The sequence below is a fragment of the Pteropus alecto genome, unplaced genomic scaffold (genome assembly GCF_000325575.1).
Source record: "Pteropus alecto unplaced genomic scaffold, ASM32557v1 scaffold233, whole genome shotgun sequence".
Taxonomy (NCBI): Eukaryota; Metazoa; Chordata; class Mammalia; order Chiroptera; family Pteropodidae; genus Pteropus; species Pteropus alecto.
This window is the reverse complement of record NW_006434367.1, coordinates 1,338,221-1,339,092: the sequence shown is the minus strand read 5'-3', so window position 1 is coordinate 1,339,092 and position 872 is coordinate 1,338,221. Positions and strand designations below refer to the sequence as shown.

Sequence of the window (872 nt, the reverse complement as noted above, 5' to 3'; positions counted from 1 at the left end):
TTCCTGACGTCCCCCGCGGCATCGCGGATTGCCAGCAGGTCTCACCGGTACTCTACCATTCCCAGCACCAGCCTTCCGGCCTCTTGAGTCACACCCAAGCCCCCGGCCCAGGAAACACGTCCACGGCCGCCGCAGCGCGCCGCTGTGGAGCTGCCCTCCAGAACTAACTCTGCGCTTGCGCTTCCGGAACACCCCTCCCCCGCGATCTAAAGTCTTTTTTTCAAAAGGGACCAAGACTGTAGGCGCAGGCGCAGCCCTGACGCGGCCCGCGCCGCCACTTCCGTCCTGGGCGCGGGTCGGGGGAGGTGTGAGGGCGTCAGCGGGCACGAGCCCGGGTCCACGGAGGAGCACGGCGGCTGCCGTGCGAGCCCTGGACTCACCAAGTACAGCTGCTGCCAACGATTCTGGGCATCCAACTCCTCAAACTCCCGCTCGATGGTGGCGGACATGACCCCCAGAGCGAGTCAGCGCGAGCGGAGGCCGTGCTGGCGGAGAGGCTCAGGCCCCCGCACGATCCGGGGAGCGTGCTGGCGCTGTGGCGCATGCGCGCTCCGCGCCCCGCCCGCCCCCACGCTGAGTCGCTAGCCGCGGGGAAAGTACCTGGAGCGTCAGACGTCAGCGCGCCGGCGCGTCGTGGGGCCGGGCGGCGGTGGGGCGGGGCGCGGCGCTGGAGGAGGCGTGGTTCAGAGGGAGCCCAGGTAGAGAGGGTGGAGCGGAGCGGATCGCCGGAAGGCGTGTGTCCCGGGTCTTTTGGCAGTAAGTGGTCCGCTCCCCGGACTGGCGGGAGAAAAGAGGTGTAGTACCAGGATGAATAGAGCATGCCAAGGAAATGCACTAAGACCTCCTCCTCCTTGCTGTCCAGTTTTTTTTAA

The 872-nt window shown here is 67.3% G+C and overlaps 1 protein-coding gene across 4 annotated transcripts in view; it reads right to left on the bottom strand.

The window, feature by feature from the left end:
* PTPN2 (protein tyrosine phosphatase, non-receptor type 2) overlaps positions 1–630 on the bottom strand; it is a 71,065-nt gene extending 70,435 nt beyond the window's left edge. For 2 of the 4 annotated variants that reach the window (XM_025044898.1, XM_006909214.3), the window contains exon 1: positions 381–625. In XM_025044898.1, coding sequence (XP_024900666.1) covers positions 381–449 — 69 coding nt within the window. In that variant the 5' untranslated portion in view covers positions 450–625. Of the gene's footprint in view, positions 1–380 lie in introns of all 4 variants that reach the window. The other 2 variants (XM_006909215.2, XM_015587248.2) reach the window with 2 other exon arrangements.
* Between the last annotated feature and the right edge of the window lie 242 nt (positions 631–872).